This window comes from Theropithecus gelada, chromosome 7a (assembly GCF_003255815.1).
Source record: "Theropithecus gelada isolate Dixy chromosome 7a, Tgel_1.0, whole genome shotgun sequence".
Lineage (NCBI taxonomy): Eukaryota > Metazoa > Chordata > Mammalia > Primates > Cercopithecidae > Theropithecus > Theropithecus gelada.
Genome location: NC_037674.1, coordinates 31217792 through 31237897, shown reverse-complemented (window position 1 = coordinate 31237897; position 20106 = coordinate 31217792). Strand labels below are relative to the sequence as shown.

Here is a 20106-nt window from a genome sequence, read left to right as displayed (position 1 = left end):
AATCGGTTAAACCTGGGTGGCAGAGGTTGCAGTGAGCCGATATTGTGCCACTGCATTCCAGCCTGGGCAATAGAGTGAAATTCCATCTCAAAAAAAAAAAAGAAAAAGAAAAATGCAGAAAATTGTATATAGGAATTATACTATTTGTGTAAAACCAGAAAAATTTTTAAATACTTTCTTATATGCTAGTATTTTTAGAAAATAATTCTGGAAGGACCTAAGAAACTGTTTATAGTATTTGCTCTGGGGGTGGGACAAAGGTAACACAGAGATGTATAATTCACTACATATCCTTTTTTACTGTTTTGGTTTTTTGTCTGTGGCCATATATTTACAATTTATTTTTATATTTGTTGATTAGAGATAATTATTTGCATAAAGAAATAAAGTGGAAAGACATAAAACATATAAATTAAAATGCTGGAATACTTTCTATTCATATATTGTTTTATGCTTATGAAAATACTTGTCTAATTCATTTAATTTTTTATACTTTTTATTTTACAGTGTTCTTAAAACATATGCACAGAAAACTTGTGCACCAATGTTCATAGCAGCATTATTCATAATAGTCAAAAATTGGAAACAGCAGTGTCCATCAACTGATAACGAAATGAGATATACACATATAATGAAATATTATTCATCCATAAAAAGGGATGAAGTACTGATACAAGTTACAGCGTGGATGAACCTTGAAAACATTATAAGTGAAAGAAGCTGTATTAGCCCATTCTCACACTGCTCATAAGATATGCCTGAGACTGGGTAATTTATTTATTTTTAATTATCATTATTATCATTATTTTGAAGCGGAGTTTCGCTCTTGTTGCCCAGACTGGAGTGTAGTGGCGCAATTTTGGCTCACTGCAACCTCTGCCTCCTGGGTTCAAGCAATTCTCTTGTCTCAGCCTCCCAAGTAGCTGGGATTATAGGTGCGTGCCACCACATCCAACTAATTTTGTATTTTTAGTAGAGACAGGGTTTCACCATGTTGGCCAGAATGGTCTCGAACTCCTGACCTCAGGTGATCTGCCTGCCTCAGCCTCCCAAAGTGCTGGGATTACAGGCATGAGCCACTGCCTCCAGCCAAGACTGGGTGATTTATAAAGGAAAAAGTTTTAATTGACTCACAGTTCAGCATGGCTGGGAAGGCCTCAAAAAACTTACAGTCATGGGGCCGGGCCCGATGGCTCACACCTGTAATTTCAGCAGTTTGGGAGGCCGAGTGGGGCGGATCACGAGGTCAGGAGATGGAGACCATCCTGGCTAATACGGTGAAAACCCGTCTCTACTGAAAATACAAAAAATTAGCCGAGCGTAGTGGCGGGCGCCTATAATCCCAGCTACTCGGGAGGCTGAGGCAGGAGAATGGCGTGAACCCGGGAGGCAGAGCTTGCAGTGAGCCGAGATGGCGCTACTGCACTCCAGCCTGGGAGACAGAGTGGGACTCCGTCTCAAAAACAAAAACAAAACAAAACAAACAAACAATAAAACAACTTACAATCATGGTAGAAGGGGAAGCAAACACATCCCTCTTCACATGGCAGCAGCAAGTAGAAGTGTCAAGAAAAAGGTGAAAACCCCCTTATAAAGCCATTAGATTTTTTTTTTATATACTTTAAGTTCTAGGGTACATGTGCACAACGTGCAGGTTTGTTACATATGTATACATGTGCCATGTTGGTGTGCTGCACCCATTAACTCATCATTTACTCTAGGTATATCTCCTAGTGCTATCCTTCCCCCCTCCCCCCACCCCACGACAGGCCCCAGTGTGTGATGTTCTGCACCCTGTGTCCAAGTGTTCTCATTGTTCAATTCCCACCTATAAGTGAGAACACGCGGTGTTTGGTTTTCTGTGCTTGAGACAGTTTTCTCAGAATGATGGTTTCCAGCTTCATCCATGTCTCTACAAAGGACATGAACTCCTCCTTTTTTATGGCTGCATAGTATTCCATGATGTATATGTGTCACATTTTCTTAATCCAGTCTATCATTGATGGACATTTGGGTTGGTTCCAAGTCTTTGCTATTGTAAATAGTGCCACAATAAACATACGTGTGCATATGTCTTTATAGCAGCATGATTTATAATCCTTTGGGTATATGCCCATCATGGGATGGCTGGGTCAGATGGTATTTCTAGTTCTAGATCCTTGAGGAATCGCCACACTGTCTTCCACAATGGTTGAACTAGTTTACGGTCCCACCAATAGTGTAAAAGCATTCCTATTTCTCCACATCCTCTCCAGCACCTGTTGTTTCCTGAATTTTCAATGATTGCCATTCTGACTGGTGTGAGATGGTATCTCATTGAGGTTTTGATTTGTATTTCTCTGATGGCCAGTGATGATGAGCATTTTTTCATGTGTCTGTTGGCTGCAGAAATGTCTTCTTTTGAGAAGTGTCTGTTCATATCCTTTGCCCACTTTTTGATGGGGTTTTTGTTTTTTTTTTCTTGTACATTTGTTTAAGTTCTTTGTAGATTCTGGATATTAGCCCTTTGTCAGATGGGTAGATTGTAAAAATTTTCTCCCATTCTATAGGTTGCCTGTTCAGTCTGATGGTAGTTTCTTTTGCTGTGCAGAAGCTCTTTAGTTTAATTAGATCCTATTTGTCAATTTTCGCTTTTGTTGCCATTGCTTTTGGTGTTTTAGTCATGAAGTCCTTGCCCATGCCTATGGCCTCAGTGGTATTGCCTAGGTTTTCTTCTAGGGTTTTTATGGTTTTAGGTCTAATATTTAAGTCTTTAATCCATCTTGAGTTAACTTTTGTATGAGGTGCAAGGAAGAGGTCCAGTTTCAGTTTTCTACATATGGCTAGCCAGTTTTCCCAGCACCATTTATTAAATAGGGAATCCTTTCCCCATTTCTTGTTTTTGTCAGGTTTGTCAAAGATCAGATGGTTGTAGATGTGTGGTATTATTTCCGAGGGCTCTATTCTGTTCTGTTGGTCTATATCTCTGTTTTGCTACCAGTACCATGCTGTTTTGATTACTGTAGCCTTGTAGTATAGTTTGAAGTCAGGTAGTGTGATGCCTCCAGCTTTGTTCTTTTTGCTTAGGATTGTCTTGCCAATGCGGGTAAAGCCATCAGATCTTATGAGAACTCACTCACTATCACGAGAACAGCATGAAGGTAACCACCCCCAGGATTCAATTACCTCCCACCAGGTCCCTCCCACTACACATAGGGATTATGGGAACTACAATTCAAGATGAGATTTGGGTGGGGACACAGTCAAACCATATCAGAAGCCAATTACAAAAGACCATATATTATATGATTCAGCTTACATTAAATGTCCAAAATAGGCAAATCTATGGAGACAGAAAGTAGATTAGTGGTTTCCTGGGAAGGTTGAGGGAAAATGAAGAGTATCTGTTAAAAGACCCAAGGTTTCATTTTGTAATTGTAAAAATGTGCTAAAATTGTGATGATGGTTGCACATTCTCTGAATATATTGAAAACTATTGAATTGTATACTTCAAAGGGATGAGTGTATGCTATGTGCATTATAGCTGGTAAAGCTATTTTAAAGATGTACCTGTATTGTTTGTTCCCACAACCACTGGCAGAATTTTCAGGAATATTGCTTCAGGTTCTTTATGAACACAATAGAATCATATACTTATCAACACCTTTTTCCTTTTTGGAAAATTGGATCCTCTTTTGGCAACTTTTTTCCTCTGTTGTTTTATGCATTTATAGACTAATATAGTTATCCTTTTTTTCAGTAAGTCTATCGCTGATATTTTTAATTTTTTTTCTGCTTTTACCTTTTCTTAAAATATCATCTTGTAAACTCTGTTTTTTGTGATTATAGTTGTACTTCTATCTTTAATAAATTTAAAAAATCTTTTGAAAGAATTTGCACAGTTTTAAAATGAGATAGTATAAAAGGGCTTATAATGAAAAACAACAAATTCTGGTGCTCTGTCTTCCCTCCTGTTCCTGCTACCCACTTTTTAACTCTTTCTGTTTGTTACTCTGATCATATTTCCCATATTATTAAAAAGCTCATGCATGCATGTTCCAAGTCGATTTCCGACTATGATAGATGAATAAATAGCCAACTTACGTTTGGCCATTCATAGGATTCTTGTGTAAACATAATTTTTCCTCAGAAATTTGAAGACATTGCTTTATCATCTTTTACAGTTGTATTTTATATTTCTGTTGAAAGATATGATACTTGTTCCTTTTTTCTCCCTCTTTCCTTCTCTTTCTCTGAAAAATTTTAATAATTATTTTTATGGCAGTGTTTTAAAATTTCACAGTGATGTGCCTTGTATGTACAGTTTTTTAAATCCATTGTGTTAGGCCTTTGGTAAGTGGATTAGTCCATTCTGATGCTGCTAGTAAAGACATACCCAAGACTGGATAATTTATAAAGGAAAGAAGTTTAATGGACTCACAGTTCCACATGGCTGGGGAGGCCTCACAATCATGGCAGAAGGCAAAGGAGAAGCAAAGGCATATCATACATGGTAGCAGGCAAGAGAGTGTGTGCAGGGGAACTCCCATTTTTAAAACCATCAGATCTCGTGAGACTTATTCATTACCAGGAGAGCAGTATGGGGGAAACCACCCCAATGATTCAGTTATCTCCACCTGGCCCTGCCCTTGACACATGCGGATTATTACAATTCCTGTGAGATTTGGGTGGGGACACAGCCAAACCATATCAGTAAGCATTTCAGTCTAATGAATACTGTTTCTCTTCAACTCTGGAAACTGTGTGAATAATTTCTTTAATGATTTTCTTCCCTCTGTTTGTATGATCATTTGGGGATTCCAGCTAGTTGAGTGGAAGGTCACCTAGAGTGATTTTCTGTTCTTCTCAATCAGAATTCCTCATGTGAACCACAGAATCAGAAAATGGTTTGAGTAACTACTTTCTCACATCTTCCAAGGCTCATCTTAACAAGTACTATTCTAGATACATGAGAGAAGTTAATAGATAACATACAGTGATTGTCTAGAACAAGGGTCAGTGAACTTTTTCTTAAAGGGCCAGATAGTAAAATATTTTGGGTGTTGTAGGTTGGGAGGCAAAATCAAGGTTATGGTATAGGTATTTATATATCTATCTGAAATGTAACCATTTAAAAATATAAAAAATGTTCTTATCTTGTGAGCCATTAAATTAAAAAGTAGATTGCTGGCTGGATTTAGCACACAAGCCATAATTTGCCCAACCTCTTTTTTAGGGCGTTAGGGGTTAATTCTTTCCCTGAATCTGTTCAAAAAATCCTCTTTTTTATTTTCACTCATTTCCCTTCAACCTAGCTTTTTATTTTACCTTTGGGGAGATTTCCACAAATTTTTCTTAAAGCACTTCTATTTTAATTCAACAGTCATTTTTCATTCCAGCACCTTTTTTGTTTTCCAGTTCCCTTTTTTAGTATCTTGTTTTTGTTTTATGGATGCAAGACATTCCTAAATGTTTCTAAGGATACTCCTTAATAGTTTTTAAAACCCTTTTCTTTTGTTTCCTAAATTATCTCTTTTTCCTTTGAGGACAGTTTTTCTAATTTGTACGTTCTTGATCTCTGGTAATCTAGTCATACTTAACAGTAATAAAATAGAAAAATCATCTGTTGTTTCTCTAGGTAAAATGCATAAACATTTAACTATTACATGTTACATTTTTAGTTACCATTTATATTTTATATATTGAAACTGATGCTTACAGGAACAGAAAACCAACCACTACATGTTCTCACTTATAAATGGAAGTTAAACATGAGTATGCATGGATACAAAGAAGGGAACAATAGACACCGGGGCCTGCTTGAGGGTAGAGGACAGGAGGAGGGTGAGGATAGAAAAGCTACCTGTTGGGCACTATGCTTATTACCTGGGTGATGAAATAATATGTACAACAAACCCCCACGACACACAGGTTATCTATAGAACCAGCTTGTACATGTACTCCCAAAACTAAAATAAATTTTTTTAAAAAAGGAAAAAAATCTGATGCTTATATTTTCATTAAATCTCCTCCTGAAAATAGACATAAAGAGAAGATCTCTAATAAGAGGGTATGTGTGCACGCGTGCTCATGCGTGTGTGTACATGTACCATCCAGAGGCAAAGGTGGTATTTGAGACATTCTGTCATTAGGGTAGTTGCCCCTTTTGCTTTGACACTCTGTTCTTTTGGTGGTTTTCAGCTTCCTCTGCCATCCATCATCACTTCCATCCCCACTTCATCCGTCTGCTAGGTGACTGTTGAAATTGCTCGGCTGCTGATGGCCCTCTCATCTTCTTTGCTGTAATGGTTTTATGTCTTTTACAAACTATTGCCTACGATTTAAATAGAATCTCCCAAGAAAGAAGATAAGTGTTTATGTTCAGATTGCTAATTTTTACTTAGTATTCTCACTACACATTTTAAACTGTATTTTTACATTTATTATGTGCTTCTGAAATACAAAAAGCAACATGAATAAGTCATTTGTGGTGTTTATAATTCGGTAGGGAGATATCACACATATACCCAATTAACTTTAATAAAAAGAAAAAAATGCGGTAAGTCTGATCACCTACTTTGAAAACAGGAGTAGTAGTGAATGGGGAGGTCAGGCTCTAGGGAGAGGTTGGCATTTGAGCTGGGCTTGAATGATGAGCACAGTGTAGACGTGTAGAGTGGAGAAGGTGTTGCAAGTGGATAGACCTTAACGTGCACAGAAGTACCAATCAGAAAATGCAAGAAGCAGTTAGTAGTGAGTTTCCAGTGCGATTACAGTATAGGGTAGATACATATTTGGTTGGGCAAGGGGACATTTATAGGACACAAGGCCAGAAAGGCAAATCGGACTCAGATCATGAAGGATCATTCCATACTCAGGTGTTTGGATTTTGTTATTTAGACCACTGGGGACAACTTTGAAGTAGGGTGTAAAGATGGCCTAAATGTCTTCTAGGTAAGTCATTCCAATTACAGTAAGAAAGATAGATTAAAAAGATAAGATAGGCCAGGCCTGATGGCTCATGCTTGTAATCCCAGCACTTTGGGAGGCCGAGGTGGGTGGATCACCTGAGGTCAGGGGTTCGAGACCAGCCTGGCCAACATGGTGAAACCCTGTCTCTACTAAAAAAAAAATTACAAAAAATTAGGCAGGCCTGGTGGCACGCCCCTGTATTCCCAGCTACTTGGAAGGTCGAGGCAGGAGAATCGCTTGAACGCAGGAGACGGAGGTTGCAGTGAGTTGAGATTGCACTGTTGTATTCCAGCCAGGGCAACAGAGTGAGGGGGGAAAAAAAAAGATAGTTGAGGTAGTGAATCCTTTTACGAGCTGTTAATTACAGTCTGAACCAGGACAGCAGGTTAGTTTCTTAGCAATATTCATTAAACATCGGCAGTGTCTGCTAGGTATTTTGATAGACATTGATGCTTTGGAGGTTCTTCCTCAAAATGGTTTCTATAGCCCTGTCTCCCTCCCTATTCCCACTGGGGCCATCCTGAGCAAAGCTCTACTGACTCCATGCCTGAGTTACTAGGGCTCCAGCTCCTGTAGACACCAGGGTCTCTCTCCAGCCCAATTCATTTTGTGCATCACTGACAAAATAATCTTCAGATGTGACCTAAATTATGTCATGTCTCCTTTTAAAACTGCTTTGGTCCCCCTACCAATCAAGTCTTAACTCTTCTTCTGGATGTCAGTGTCCCACCCTGGCTTTACCCTAACTAACCAAACTTTTCTTGCCAGTCTCTAATACAGAAATATTCTTGTGAGGCCATGACGGGAGGATCACTTGAGGCCAGGAGTTCAGGATCAGTCTAGGCAACACAGTGAGACCTTGCCTCTACAAAAAATATTAAAAAATTAGCCGAGCGTGGTAGTGCATGCCTGTAGACCCTCAGGAGGCTGAGGTGGGAGGATTGCTTGAGTGTGGTTGCACTGAGCTGTGATCGCGCCACTGCACTCCAGCCTGGGTGACAGAGTGAGACTCTATCTCAAAAAAAAAAAAAAAAAAAAAAAAAGGTCAGTCTCATTTCCTTAGAGCATGCTCATTCTGCCCCCATGTCTTCTTTCCTCATGTGACTTTGCCGTGCATGTTCTCTATACCTTCTCATTTAAATTCTTCCCATCTTTCAAGTCTCAGCTCAGTTACATCTCCTCAAAAGTTCTTCTACATCTTCTTTGAAAAAAATTGTCTTACACTATTTTTTCTTTTCTTTTCATTTTTTGAGACGTGGTCTCACTCTGATGCCCAGGCTGGACAGTGCAGTGGCGCGATCTTGGCTCACTGCAACCTCTGTGCCCCAGGTTCAAGTGATTCTCCTGCCTCAGCTTCCCAACTAGCTGGGATTACAGGTGCCTGCCACCACACCCAGCTAATTTTTGTGTTTTTAGTAGAGACAGCGTTTCGCCCGGTTGGCTAGGCTGGTTACAGACTCCTGAACTCAAGTGATCTGCCTGCCTTGGCCTCCTTAAGTGCTGGGATTACAGGCATGAGCCACCGTGCCCACCCTTTTTTTGGTGGTGGGGGAGGGACAGGTTTGCACTCTGTTTTCCAGGCTGGAGTGCAGTGGTGCGATCTCGGCTCGCTGCAACCTCTGCCTCCCAGGTTCAAACAATTCTCCTGCCTCAGCTTCCTGAGCAGCTGGGACTATAGGCACGTGCCATGACATCCAGCTAATTTTTGTTATTTTTGTAGAGATGGTCTCCCTATGATACCCAGGCTGGTCTCCAACTCCTGGGCTCAAGTGATCCTCGCACCTCAGCCTGGGAGTGCTGGGATTACAGGTGTGAACCAGCACATCTAGCTGTCTTAACACTATTTTTCCATCCCCATGATGTCTAGCCTTATGTTTGGCATGTCTATCCTCAGTTACTCCATGGTCACAATATGGCTGCAGGAATGCCAGCTATCCTAACCACAATTTCAGACAGGAAAGATAAATGCAAGGGGCAAAAGGGACATCTCTCCCAGCTGAGTCAGCCACCTCTGAAAAGCTCTCCCGAGGAGTGACTGGCACTAGGTTGGCTTCATTGGTTGCCCCTAGGTACAAGGGATAAGTTTCTAGATAGGCATATTCAGGGTCTCCATGTTAAACAATTCCAGAGAGCACCATTCACAAAAAATATATATAAAATAGAACAGATTATTCAATATCTTTATCTGGGTTTAATATATATGCATATGTATCATATACATAGTATGTATATGTATTTTTATGTATACGTATTTTTACATATGCATATTTTATATGATACAATATACATATGTAAAAAGTTATCAAGCTGTATAGTTAAGATTAGTATACTTTTTTCTTCCTCATCCCAACATTAGTATACTTTATACTTCACTGAATATATATTGTACTTCAGTTTTCAAAAATTAATGGTTTCCTCAAGAGGTGTGCCGTGTGGTAAGCCTGGGAATGTGGCTGTAGGTAAAACTAGGATTATGTTCTCAGAAGGAAAAGTAGACACTGAGTTAGGTATCCAGAAATCTTTGTCACAAGTATAGGACTTTTTTCTCTCAATACTTTTGACATGTACACCAATGTTCTAAGATATCACAGTGTACAATATAATATATGTATTGTAGGGGAAAATCAACATAAATATGAATATGCTTTCTTCATTTTAAACTCTCGTACAAAAAAAGTATTAAAGATTGCCTTTCTGTTTGATGTCACATAGATTTTTATTTAGATATTGAAACATTCCTACAAGAACGAAAGCATTGGCTTTGAGAAATAAAATATTGCTTGTAATTTTTATTCATGTGCTACAAAATTTAAACCTTAAGTGAAAACTCAGTGTATACTTTTGACTGCTATGTACTTTATATAGTAAAAGCAACATGTGATTTTATGAAGTCAATAATAAAGAATTCACAACACTAGTTTCTGAAAAATAAATGTCCACTTTGGGTCACTCTACACTGATAAATAGCAAGAGAATAAAACTGATCATAAGATGTCAAAATCTAGTCTGTATTTTTAAGCGTTTGCAAACATTTAAGTAATCTTTTGAAATTTTCTTTTACTTCCTTTCATTCTATTAGAAAAATCTGAAAAATAAACAACCAAATTCACTTTGTTGTTATTGTGAAACTACTAGAAAATGAGTGACACATGACTAGTCTGCTCTTATTTCATGTAATTTAAAATACATTCCAAATAATAGGCATTAGCAAATGGCAACATATTTTTGTTTGTTTGTTTTGTTTTGTTTTTCTGGAGATGGAGTCTCTCTATGTCGCCCAGGCTGGAGTGCAATGGCATAATCTTGGCTCACTGCCATCACCACCTCCCAGGTTGAAGCGATTCTCCTGCCTCAGCCTCCCAAGTAGATGGGACTACAGGCACATGCCACCACACCTGGCTCATTTTTGTGTTTTCAGTAGAGACAGGGTTTCATCATGTTGGCCAGGCTGGTCTTGAACTCCTGACCTCAGGTGATCCACCCACCTCAGCCTCCCAGAGTGCTGGGATTACAGGCATGAGCCACTGCACTCAATCAAATGGCAACATCTTTAAGCATTTATTTCTCAGTGTCTGTGGGTTGATGTTTACTTGTTTTTAAATAAAGATTGTGTTTTTCTTACTTAGGTTCATCCTCAGCAGCACCGGCTTCTTTTTGAAGTATTTGACGAAAATCGATTGGTAAGTTATATTGTGCTTGTGTGAAATATGAAGTAAGGGTACGTTTCAGGAGAAAGGGTACGTGAAGTAAGGGTACGTTTCAGCAGCCAGGGGAAGTGGGTAGGCAATCTGGGATTTGAGAGATGGGTTGTGGGTGGTTATGGAGACTCTGGGCAAAATGGTGAGGGAGATAGAACTTGTTTTCTTCCTCCTGGTGCTACTCTCTCCCTTTCCATTCTCCTCCCAAGCACCTCTTCTGATTGCCGACATATTATAAGGTCTTACTGAAGACCTCTTGTGACAGGAAAGGACAGAAAATCAACCTCTTTGTCCTGTCTTCCCTCTCACTCGTCCATGACCCCTGGTTCCGAGTCGATGGCACTGGGAATCTTCGCCCAGAGTATCCTTCAGTTGCGCCTCCTTACTACAGTGGTCTGTCTTAGGGTTACCCGTATCCAATGGACATCCTATCCACTCTCTCATCCCCACTCTTCTACAGAGGAAATCTGTCCTTTTTACACTGATAAGGAATGAGCAAATAAAGTTTTCTCAAGGATGGCCAGCTCTTACAGAAGCAAAAAGCAAAGTTAAACATGATGTTCTTTTTATAAAATGATTGTTCTGATTTCTGAATTCCTAAAGACTATCTTAAAGTCCTATTCTTTTCCTAATGTTGTCTCTGAGGATCCAATCTCAAACCCTCTTCTTAGCAGCTTACATTTATATTTTAAACCTGTAAGATTTGAACAGGTAAGTATACAAACAGTGTTACGTGTGCGAAGCTTATCAGTTACAAGCACCAGAAAAATTAAACAGTTTTGTTCATTTTTTAGCTAACAAAGAAACTAGCTTTTTTTAAAAAAAAAAAAGTCTGTTTTTAGTGTTAAACTACATTCATGTTTTTTGCCCTCAAGAAATGATAATTATACTAGCAACTAAAGATTTTGCCAATGAAATCTTTAGTAAACATCATAGTAAGCAAAAGTACATTATTGCTGCCGAAGAAGACTCTCACTGGCTGGCAATCTAATTTTTTTTTTTTTTTTTTTTTTGAGTTGGAGTCTCGCTCTGTTGCCAGGCGGGAGCACAGTGGCTCAGTCTCAGCTCACTGCAACCTCCGCCTCCAGGGTTCATGCAATTCCCCTGCCTCAGCCTCCCTAGTAGCTGGGACCACAGGCGCATGCCACCACGCCTGGCTAATTTTTTTGTATTTTAGTAGAGATGGGGTTTCACCATGTTGGCCAGGAGGGTCCTGATCTCCTGACCTCGTGATCCACCTGCCTCTGCCTCCCAAAGTGCTGGGATTACAGGCGTGAGCCGCCATGCCCAGCCTGGTAATCTGATTTTTAAGGCTGAGTGACAGATGTTGCTGATTTGATTATCGAATATGGTTAGTTACAGAGCTATTTGTTTTCTGTGTTTTTGCTTTTTTTAAAAGAATATAAAATGTTTTCCTTTTTTCTCCCCTCTGTCTCTATAGATCTGTTTTCCTTTATTTATTATTATTATTTTTTGACAGAGTCACACTCTGTTGCCTAGACTGGAGTGCAGTGGCGCAATCTCAGGTCACTGCAACCTCTGCTTCCCGGGTTCAAGCGATTCTCCTGCCTCAGCCTTCTAAGTAGCTGGGATTACAGGCATCCGCCTCCTTGCCCAGCTTATTTTTGTATTTTTAGTAGAGATGGGGTTTCACCATGTTGGCCAGGCTGGTCCCTTCTAGATGGAAACAAATTAAACTTCATACTGGTGGAGTTTTGTGTGTGTTTTGTTTTTAAATCATGAAATATACATACAAAAAAGCCCACATAATATAAATATTTAAATAATAAGACAACTATGTATATACACACTTATTACTCAGCTTAAGAACTAGAACATTACCAAAATCTTTGAAACCCTCCCTAGATCCCTCCTTAGTAACATCTCCTTTTCTTCCTCTACTAGTAGCCACTGTCCTCAATTTTGTATTTACCATTCTTTGCTTTTTAAAATACTTTTATCACATATATACACATATATACATATACATATATATGTGTGTGTGTGTGTGTGTATCCCTAAAAAAGACACTGTTGTTGGCCAGGCATGGTTGCTCATGCCTGTAATCCCAGCACTTTGGGAGGCCGAGGCAGGTGGATCACCTGAGGTGAGGAGTTCAAGACTAGGCTGGCCAACATGGTGAAACTCTGTCTCTAGTAAAAATACAAAAATTAGTCGGGCGTGATGGTGGGCACTTGTAGTCCCAGCTACTCGGGAGGCTGAGGTGGGAGACTTGCTCGAACCCAGGAGGCGGAGGTTGCAGTGAGCCAAGATCACACCATTGCACTCCAGCCTAGGTGACAAGAGCAAAACTCTTATCTCCAAAAAACAAAAACCCACCTTGTTTATTTTGCATATTTTTTAATTTATAAAAATAGTATATCTCTGTAGGCATTCCTCTGATACGCTTTTTTGCTTAACGTTGTATTTGTGAGATCTGTGATGACACCTTTCAATGATGCATAATTTTCTATACTCTGAAAATATCATAATGCTATAATTTATGTATTTAACCTCCTTAATATTAGTGTTATTAGTGTTATTTCCAGTATGTTGCTCTTACCAATTGATAAACATTTTTATGTCTCCGTATGTACATGTCTGAGTGTATCTCTAAGAGATACGTTTTAGAGTTGAATTGCCAGATCATGGTATTACTGTTATTTTTCCTGTTGCCACTGATACCGATGTGAATTCTGCCTTATCATTGGGTGTATTATTGGTGAACTATTTTATTTGCGTTATTTGCATGTTGTCTACAAGGAGGGACAGCTCACATCTGTGCTTTCCACACAGATGTAGTCTGGTCCGTTTTGCTAGTAACTTTAGTATTGGTGTGACTCTTTCTTAATGGCCAGAACGGCTGTTTGTCAAACACTGATCAGCAAATGAACATTCCTTGAGCGTTTACTGTGTATATAATACTATAAAGTGCGTCATGATAGGTTGGAAGAAAAAAGCATTGCCTTTGATATTAACATCTATATTTATAGATGGATAAATATGACAAATAAAATTTTTAAAACTTTTAACTAAAGGAAAAAAAACAAAATACATTAATCAAGATACTGTAACGCCTGTAATCCCAGCACTTTGGGAGGCTGAGGCGGGTGGATCAGGAGATGTTCCTGGGGTCAGGAGTTTGACACCAGCCTGGCCAACATGGTGAAACCCTGTCTCTACTAAAAATACAAAAATTAGCCGGGCGTGATGGTGCACACCTGTAGTCCCGGCTACTCTGGAGGCTGAGGCTTGAGAATTGCTTGAGCCCAGGAGGTGGAGGTTGCAGTGAGCTGAGATCACGCCGCTGCATTCCAGCCAGGACAACAGAGTGAGACTCCATCTCGGGGGGAAAAAAAAAGTTGTTATAGATCCCCACACTAAGGACTAAGAAATTCTGTTATAATCCTGCATTTCTTTGGGGGCATTAGCTTGTAACCCTAAACAAATTATTCAGGCCTTCTAAAAATACCTTCTCACATTTGAAAAATGAGGACAACAATATTTGCCCTGCCTATCTCATAAGCATGTTGTGAGGATAAAATGAGACAGTGACTATGAAAATACTTGGAAAATTCTTTATCATGATACAAATATAAAGTGTTATTTAACATTCATGGATTTACGCATTTGTAGCTGTCTGATATGGTATATTTTGTGTTAGCTAAGATATACCATTTAGTTTATCTACTGTGTTAGATGCTCTTCTGTGCATGGGAAATACAGCTTTTCTCGAGAAACTTGGTTTACTAGCAAAACAAAGAGCCAAGATGATTAGAGCAGGGTGGTGTGTGTCATTCTAGTCCTCTGATTTGTTGCTAGTCTCAGCAGGTAAGGGAGGTATAGAGATGACTTGAGATGTTATAGAAACTATAGCCATTGGTGGAGTAACAGACCTGATTGTATAGCAACAAGTGATCTATGTTATTATAAATGTCATTCCATCTTTATTCTGCTGAGGCACTCACAACTAAATTTAAAGTGTACCGTTTTCCTAGCAATTTATCTTTGAAAATGGAGGGTGAAAAACACAAGTATAATATTAAGCAGAAACAACTTTAGTCATCTGGAAAACATTTGCAATATAAGTGATATTTGCTTTCAAGAAAGACTAGGCTTATATCATTGTTTTCCAGCCAATTTTAAGACTTGAGGGTTTTAAAATATAGTCGTTTCATTATGGTGATGGTAGTGGTGGTGGTGGCAATAATGACAGAACATTTCAGAATGATGTGCCTTAAAAAAATTCTACCCACCAATGCAAAAGTTAGCACTGTGTCACCAGTCTAAGACATACACCTGTACACATTCAGCCACCGGTTTTAGGAGCTGCCTATATTCTGGGTGGAGACCTTGTGCTTCTCACATTTAGCAGTTGTATTAATGAAGGTTCTCCAGAGAAACAGAAACAATAGATTGTGTATATATTTTATGTATTATTTATTTTTCATACATTTTATATATGAAATTATGTGTAATATATGAATACATATATTTCCACACTATGTATGTATATAGTGAAGACTGCAATCTGAAATCTGCGGGGCAGGCCAGGAAGCTGAGAACTTAGGCAGGGATTCTACATTGTAGTCTTGAGGCAGAATTGTTTCTTCTTACAAAACCTGTGTTTGCTCTCAAAGCCCTCGACTGATTGGGTAAGACCCCCACACATTGTGGAGGGTAATGTGCGGTACTCAGAGTCTACTGATGTAAATGCTAATCATGTCTAAATGTCTTCATAGCAATGTCTATACTGGTGTTTGACCAAACTACTGGGTACCATAACCTATCGAAGTTGATACATACAATTAACCGCCGCAGCTGACTTTGGCCTTCAAAGTTCAGTCAATGATTAAGATTACCCAGAGCCTATCCACACCATGTAGATAATTACATTATTTTCCGTGTAGATGATCAGTAACCAACAGCTCAGAATGTGGGGTTCTTAGCTTCAATCTGTTTCACTCCAGAATATGCAATTCTATGTAGGATGTGCATGGATTCTTTCCAGATGAGGGCTGCCGTGTCCCTCCGGTTCTTCTACTCTTAAGGTTAGGGTTAACACTCCTGTTTGGTATTTGCTGGACTGAGGAATTACGTTTTATAGCAAGTTCCCCGATTTCCCATGCAACTGCTGTAATAGCAGTATAGATCCTATGTTCAGACCTCAGCCAGCAGTGCAAACTGTTCAGCCTCCCTAGAATTTAAACTCAGACTAGAGTGCTAGGAAGTGCATGTGATTCTCTTACCTTACTTTTCCTTGGCTGAGACCCTCTCTGTAAATTTTTCAAACGCCATTCCTTCTTGTCCACCTGCAGCGCTTTTTGATATTTCTTTATAACTGGCAGCTGGATCAACTTCAGCAACAACAACAAAAATCCTGAAAGAAAGCGTCAGGCATTCAGAGTGCCTGTGGTGACACCATCTATCCATCCAGACTTCTCTCTGGTGTCTCTTGGTACTTACTTTGTGCCCAGGACAAGCTCAGGAGCCCCAGAAGAACCGTGTAGTTACGGTCCATGCCCTCCGGAAAGTTAAAATCTAGTTAGGGGACATGGAACTGATGCTTATAGTGAAGCTTATCAAAGAGAAGACATTTATCTGGCCAAATACTTGGAGCTCATTATTTTATATGTTAATAATCAGAGGAGCTTTTCTTATTTCCAGGAAGTTGTAGGCCACAGGCATGAACAATTAGATCTCATTGATTAGCCTATTAGAAGGGATTCATTCTTTGAGTTATTAGACCCCACACTTAATCCCAGAAAGCAAGCTGAAGTCATTTGAAGGCAGAGTAAAACAGGACTCCTCCTTATTTAAAAGAAAAAGATGTTAAGGGAATGTTGGCTGAAGTCTGTAAAATCTTAAAGGAGATAGGTTATACAAAACCAAAATAACATCATAATTGTATTACTAAATTTCCAATTATTGTACACATTTGAAAACACAGTGCTGTTTCATTCTAGTCAAATATAATTCAATAAATTCCCATAATTCTATTTTGTTGTGTCTTAATTGATTAAATATCTGTTTAGAAAATTCTGATCGAAAACAGATGTATCTTAAGCAGTTTTTTTAAAACAAAGTATATGTTTTACATATTTGCTTTTACTTAGGAAAAAAAAACTTACTTAGAAAAATACAACTTGGGTGTAGTAGCATGTGGTATAAACAACGGAACTATTTTACCTTTTACTTTCCTATGAATGAGCCAGTATATATTTATTACTGGAGTTCCAGCTATAAAATTTAGGTAAGGGGTTTAAATATACCCTAGAGTATTATTTAAAAATAAATTTGTTTCTTTCAAATAGAATACCAACCTTGGTCTATGGCATTTGGGAGAGAAATTAAAATATTAAATTTTTATTACCCAGTAAACTGAAAATAAAGGTTAAATAAATACAAAGCAGAAAAAATACATACAAAATCACAACCTCTAAAAGGACAAACAGTCCACTGTTCTCTACTGTGGAAGCTTTATCAGCACTGCTGAGCAATTCCACCTCTAGGGCAGGGCTAGCTCTCAAAAATGTAAACAAGTATGTACTTTGTTTATATAAAGAAATGTACAGCTTGGTTTGTATTTCTTTATAGATATCAAACATCTAAATGGATTGTTTCAAAGCACCAGCAGGGGCCAGCAAAGAGCTCTTAGAGTTTTTCAGAACAGAATTGGCATTGAGATATGTTTATTTGATGTGTTAAATCCTTTTTAGACTTCTTTACTTACCACAACACTCTGTTAAGTGAATGAATTGCAGAGACAGTGGAATAAAATATCCTATGTGTTCAGACTATCTTGGGGTATAGTTTTTTTTTTTCTAATCTGCATATATTTTTATTGGAATGTTTGCTTAGGCTATTTCTTGGCAGAGTTTTAATAGTCAAAATATAAATGGCATCATTTAAAGACTGTTCTACTTGGCTGGAAAAGGCCTTAAAATTACAGGAGAAAATGCTTAGTGACAGCTTCTCTTAAACTTCTTTTCTCGAAACTATGCTTCAGTTTTGCAATGGTATTAATAGGTTAATTTTGTAGTTCTGTCCTTAAGCTTTCATTTTTTATGTAATTAGCACTTTAGAAGCTAAAATATGTATCTGTTTGATGTAGTGCTAAAGTTTTAATTCATCCTAAAGTTTTGGTATTTCCAAATTTACAGAACTGTTTGAATTCACAAATTAAAAAAAAAAAATGAACAGTCCCTATATTAACTAACTTGACTAGATTCCTAGTATGACTACTATTTGGAAATTCAATCTTTGATTTGATACTTAATTACATGGGGTTTCGTTCCTACCAACTTCCTGTAATTCTATACCTATGGGTAAAAATATTAGTGGTCAAAGTTGGCTGGAGAAAGTATAGGCACTGCGATTCACATAGTTAAATGTTCATTTAGTAGAGCTGGGGTGAAAAAATACTGTTTCAACATGAAATGTTAGAAGATTGTTGTTCTTGTGTTACTCATTCATGCAAATTGGAGAAGGTATAATTGAAACAAGGTTGGCTGTGTTTGAGTCAGTGTGCTGCAGCTGAGCTCAGCTTAAAGGTCGCTGGAAATCAAGTGCTTTGTAAGTGAAGGCATTTTGACTACAAGCGATTCAAGACATTTTGGAAACGTCAGTCTCTGGAATGGGTCGTCTTTTTCTTCCTATGATATCTGGTATCTAATGTTTTACTTAGGATAAAGACTACAGCTTAATAGCTCTTTTAGGCACCACAGATGATTTTTTCTTTTGATGCAGTGCAGCTGCTTCTAGCCTGTCTACGGACAGAGATCTTTGTTATGACTTTCAGCCCTTAACATGTTTGGAAATGAGAACAAATGGCACAAAGCTTACGATTGCACTTTGCAGCCAGAAGAAGCAATACTTACCCTTTGTCAGAAACCTCCGGAGATGACTTGGATAGCCATGTTCACATGTGCTTCAAGAGACCAACACGGATTTCAGCGTCTAACGTTGTTCAAATGAAGCTGACTCCCAGACAGACTGCACTAGCTCCGTTAATAAAGGAAAACGTTCAGTCTCAAGAAAGATCGTCTGTTCCCTCATCTGAAAATGTTAATAAAAAGAGCAGCTGTCTACAGATTTCACTACAGCCAACAAGGTACAGTGGATATCTTCAGTCTAGCAATGTTTTAGCTGATAGTGATGATGCTTCATTTACTGGTATCTTGAAGGATGGTATTTACAGCAGTGCTGTGGTCGATAGTGAATTGAATGCAGTGAATGATGGTAACCTTGTAAGCAGTCCAGCCATTTGTAGTGGTAGCCTTAGTAACTTTTCAACCAGTGATAATGGATCTTACAGCAGCAACGGTAGTGATTTCGGGTCATGTGCAAGTATCACAAGTGGAGGTTCATACACTAACAGTGTCATCAGTGACAGTAGTAGTTATACGTTGCCACCAAGTGATGATACTTTTTTGGGTGGAAACTTACCTTCTGATACCACCTCCAGTGGAATTGTGCCAAACAGGAATACTACTCCATGTGAAATTTTTTCGAGAAGTACAAGTACAGATCCTTTTGTCCAGGATGACTTGGAACATGGGTTAGAGATTATGAAATTGCCAGTGAGCAGGAACACAAAAATTCCACTAAAACGTTGCTCCTCCTTAGTCATTTTTCCTAGGAGTCCTTCAAATACCCCACCGACTTCTCCAACAAGTCCATGTACTCTTCTGAGCAAAGGATCCTATCAAACTTCACACCAGTTTATTATTTCTCCTAGTGAAATTGCACATAATGAGGATGGCACTGGTGCTAAAGGATTTCTTTCAACAGCTGTCAATGGACTTCGGTTATCTAAAACAATTTGTACCCCTGGAGAAGTAAGAGACATACGGCCACTTCACAGGAAGGGCTCGTTACAGAAGAAAATTGTTCTTTCAAATAATACTCCCAAACAGACTGTCTGTGAAAAGTCATCTGAAGGATATTCTTGTGTTTCAGTGCATTTCACCCAACAAAAAACAACTACATTAGATTGTGAAACAACAAATGGTGATTGTAAACCAGAAATGTCAGAAATTAAGCTTAATTCTGATTCAGAGTATATTAAGCTCACGCATAGGACATCTGCATGTTTGCCATCCTCCCAAAACGTAGATTATCAAATAAATATCAATGGAGAATTGGAAAGACCAAATTCACAGATGAACAAAAACCATGGTATTTTACAAAGAAGTATTTCATTGGGAGGAGCTTATCCAAATATTTCCTGTCTATCCAGCCTTAAACACAATTGTTCTAAAGGGGGACCATCTCAGTTACTCATAAAGTTTGCATCTGGAAATGAAGGTAAAGTGGATAATTTATCAAGAGACAGCAACAGAGATTGCACAAATGAACTGTCTAATTCTTGCAAGGTAAGTTTCCTTTGATCTTGGTAAATATTAATTTATACGAGAATAACTTAATGAAATATTTGGAGAAAATTTATTGTTAT

At 38.5% G+C, this 20106-nt stretch overlaps 1 protein-coding gene across 6 annotated transcripts in view; it reads left to right on the top strand.

Annotated features, from left to right (window-relative positions):
• The window catches only part of NEDD4 (neural precursor cell expressed, developmentally down-regulated 4, E3 ubiquitin protein ligase), a 168644-nt gene that overhangs the window by 58416 nt on the left and 90122 nt on the right, over positions 1-20106 (top strand). For 4 of the 6 annotated variants that reach the window (XM_025390429.1, XM_025390428.1, XM_025390427.1 and 1 more), the window contains exon 1: positions 18012-20026. In XM_025390429.1, the coding sequence (XP_025246214.1) occupies positions 18479-20026 (1548 nt within the window). In that variant the 5' untranslated portion in view covers positions 18012-18478. Of the gene's footprint in view, positions 1-10577; positions 10632-18011; positions 20027-20106 lie in introns of those variants that run through there. The other 2 variants (XM_025390430.1, XM_025390431.1) reach the window with 1 other exon arrangement.